This window comes from Cygnus atratus, chromosome 5, assembly GCF_013377495.2.
Source record: "Cygnus atratus isolate AKBS03 ecotype Queensland, Australia chromosome 5, CAtr_DNAZoo_HiC_assembly, whole genome shotgun sequence".
NCBI classification, from domain to species: Eukaryota; Metazoa; Chordata; class Aves; order Anseriformes; family Anatidae; genus Cygnus; species Cygnus atratus.
The window spans coordinates 32,382,333-32,386,215 of record NC_066366.1 but is presented as its reverse complement, the minus strand read 5'-3'; the positions used below and the strand labels follow the sequence as shown (position 1 = coordinate 32,386,215).

Below are 3,883 nucleotides of genomic sequence, written 5' to 3'. Positions count from 1 at the left end.
GTGTAAACGTGAGTCTTTTTCTTTAGAGAATGTTTACATGTTAGCAAAGTGTGCTTTAGTAGGGCATAAAGGTCCTTCTGCTGTCTTAAATTCTGTAAGAAAATATCACATCATCTTTTTTATATGTCATACAAAATATGTATTTTATTTCCTTGTTGACAGAAAGGCAGATTTCCAGTTTAGAGATTACATCGCCCTCCATCATTTGAAAAGAATATGAACCAGAAGGCATTAGTTTTCCTTCTCTCAAATTTTGTTTTTGGGATGATTATTTTTGGATTTTTCTCCATGAGACAAAAAAATCTAATGGGTGAGTAAAGAATTTATGAACTTAACCATTTCTAGAACCAGTTCCACCCTTCTTAAATGTGCTAGAAAGTAGCTGCGATGCCCAGGTAAGAAAAACTGTTAAAATATTAAAGGCTTTGTCACTGTGGTGGCTGTCTCAGTAATGTACTGGGAGAAGAGTACTACAAAAAGCGTTTGATAATACAAGTGTTTGAACATCCATCATTCTTAGAGTAATATTGCTAATGTTGACAGTTTTCATTTTAAAGAACTTTTCACTAAGCAGGACAGTTTGTTGCATTTTTGCTGCAGTAGTCAGGAGACAGGAAACAAAAAATACTTATTTGTTTTGGCATGCAGGGAGATAGTTTGAGTTCTTTGGTCATCACAAAGAGAAAGAGAATTATCTAAGTCTGTTTCACACAAACAGTTTAAATTTCTTCCTTGGTTGCAGATTCTTTTCATGTTCCCACTGAAGACTGGCTGTCAATTCAAAATGATCGCAAAAACACACTGGCTTCTGTCTGCCAGAAGAACAACCTTCTTAAACTAAGAAGCAAATTGGATTCTCGTGTAGCAAGCCAGCTCTTTGTGGAGCACAAACATAAACTTACCTACTGTGAGGTGCCCAAGGTAGGCTGCTCCAACTGGAAGAGAATCATTTTCATTCTCCAAGCAGGCTTGGAAGTGGAAGCTTCTGAAATTGAGCATGACCACATCCACCAGACCTCACTGATCAAAAGGCTGGCTGCTTACCCTCCCCCTATACAAGAGGAATTTCTGAACAATTACACCAAAGTGATGTTCACCAGACATCCCTTGGAACGGCTGGTTTCAGCTTACAGAGACAAGCTTCTGCACTCTGAGCCATACTATAGTACCACTGTTGCTAATGAGATTAGGGCAATGTTCAGGAAAAACAAAAATTCTTCTGAAAAAGTGAGTTTCCAGGAGTTTGTCAGCTTCATTATAGCAAAACCAATGAATACTCTTGACATTCACTGGAAACCAATGTTTCTTCTCTGTGATCCTTGCAACATTCACTATGATATTCTGGGCAAGTATGAAACTCTTGGGTTAGATTCTGAGCACGTTCTGAAGGCAATTGGTGCACCAGAGAGCCTGCAGTACCCCAGCCTGAAGAGGTATGGCTCAGAGAAACGAACTAATGGTGATATCACCTTGGAATACCTCAGACAGTTGAGCTCAGAACAAATTGAGAAGATCAAAAAATTGTATGAAATGGATTTTCTCTTGTTTAACTATACTATGAAATATGAGGATTATTTTTCTCTGAAAAGCTAATGTAGGTTAAACAAAGAAGAACATTTTCATTTGTACAAAATGGGCTGAACTTGTCCTCACGGGTACTTGATAGATGGGTTTACTGCTGCCAAGATTTTACTGGCATTTGAAAAAATGGTTTTATTCATCCTAAGCACTCTTGTAACAAATCCCTGCCATGATCCATAGTACAGTGATTCACCTATACGAAGAGATTTTCTTTCTGTTGATCATTATTGGGATATGTTTGCTTCATGAAGACTTATAATGAAGGCTTATAAATGATAGACTTTGGTATGTTGGTAAGAGAAAGGAGAAGAATGAAGAAAGTTATTTTTCACAATAAGAAATTTACAACATCATTTTTATACACATGATTTAAAATTTTTATTAGAAAAAGACATATAAAGCAATATATAATCTGATTTATCATCAAACCACTCTTTGTCTATAAAAGCCTCAAACATGAATCCTGTAGGAAAGAAACAAATAACTTCAAATGTTTGGAGCTGCATTACACAGAACTTAATGCCTGATCACATTCCTCTCTGGCAGTTCTCTCATCACAGCTCACCAGCCTCTTCCCTCAAGCAAGCATAGTTAGCAGCAATGCAGCCAGGGTTTCCCTTAGGTCTCTCCAAAATTTTCTGATTCTTTTTACTACCTTTGTAAGCATTGTGGTCTGATCGAAGAGGGAAGTTCTCAAAAAATATCTTTCTTAGAGAAGTAATTAGAGGTATCTTCTAGACCGTACAATGGGTATGGTGCAGGTTCTAAAATCGTAGTGGAAATGTGACTCTTACCTGTTCGCCAAAAGCACTTACAACTGACTGACTGGCTTGGGCTTTTCCCATTTGTGCCTGCTGATGGCCAGGAGCCTTGGGGACTTACCTGAGTGTGGTACTTACGTGGAAGTGAGTAACCTCAGGTAATAAATTTGTTCTACCTGTTGTTTTCTCACCTCACAGGAGGATGAATACAAATTAATTGCAAAATTATGATGAGGGGAACAATGAAGCATGTGGGAGAAGCCATTCAAACCATAATCCTTCTCTTCTATTCTTAGGTGGCTTTGGTTTTAGATCACAGACGAGTCTATGATTGCTACAATGTTAAGTAGTTTTGCGCCCCTTTTTAAAAAATAATATATTGCCTGGTGCCATTGAAAAGTATTTACTACCATTTTAATTGTAGCAGTTTTTAGAAACTATCCATTAATATTAACGACACCTTTAGGGGATGTCAGTCTCTCAGGAGCTAACTTGCTGTCTCTCAAATCCCACTGTCAAATGCAGCTAAGTGCTATCAGCTGTACTTGCAAAGCACAAGGCAGGCAGGCTAGTTCTGGATCCAGAGTTGGCTCACAGCTTGTCATTACATAGAAAAGGATGAGGACAAAAATAATTTAATTGCACTGCAGCCAACTACCTGTATAGCCATTCCTGCCAGCAGCATGGTCAAAGAACAGGGAAAAAGAGATTGGGGAAATTGGATGAAATGGAATTTGAGTCAGAGGATTGCAGGGAAAGCTCCCTGTGTACACAGTAGGATTCAGGGATGATCTACCCCAGAGGGAAGAAGAAGTGATATATCACCATCAGCTGGAAAGAGTGAGACCATGGTGACAGGTGGAGCCAGAAGCTGTGTGCTTCCCTCCTCGATGGCAAATGGTACATGAAGCTAGGTTTACATTTCAGTACATCTGGCAACTCTTGCACAGATGAGTATTCCATAAATGAGACAGGAAGGGATCCAAAGTGAAAAGACCAAGCAAACACAGCAAATTATTATTATTATTTTTTAATTATTAATTTTTTAAAATAGCTTGTGATTTTCTTCAGAGTGATTCATCGTTCTGGATCACCATATTTGGTGTTCCCACAGTTCTTCTGTCCGCCAACACTGGATTGCTCATGCCTCCCTGGAAACCCTGTGCTCCACATGGATTTATTTTTTTTTAAACTTGAGCTGAGGCAGAGGAAGCTGGAAATGATTCCCATCAAAATGAAGGCTATGCAGAGGAATGTCATCTCTATCTCTTTCCTGAATTAGAATCAGTGCCATCTGCAGCTATGTGCTGCTTCTATCTTTTGCCAGATCATACAGAAGGAGAAGAGGAAGAATAAGATTTGCTTGATAACTTGCTTCTGTATAATAGATCCCTCTGGAGCTGTAAGCTTCAGCAAAGGTTCTTTAATTTTCTGGCACCATCAGCCAGACTAGGAAAGGTCTGAAGAAGTGATATTGACCATGTTTGACATGTGTCTTTACTTGTCAGTACTCTAGTGTTAACATTCCCCACCAGTTTCTT

General features: G+C 38.7%; 1 protein-coding gene across 1 annotated transcript; it reads left to right on the top strand.

The window, feature by feature from the left end:
• Positions 1 to 306: 306 nt before the first annotated feature.
• Positions 307 to 1,593, top strand: LOC118244267 (carbohydrate sulfotransferase 8-like). The gene is made up of 2 exons (XM_050710850.1): positions 307 to 310; positions 743 to 1,593. The coding sequence occupies exons 1-2, from the start codon at positions 307 to 309 to the stop codon at positions 1,591 to 1,593; spliced, it is 855 nt and encodes a 284-aa protein (XP_050566807.1).
• The last annotated feature ends 2,290 nt before the right edge of the window (positions 1,594 to 3,883 follow it).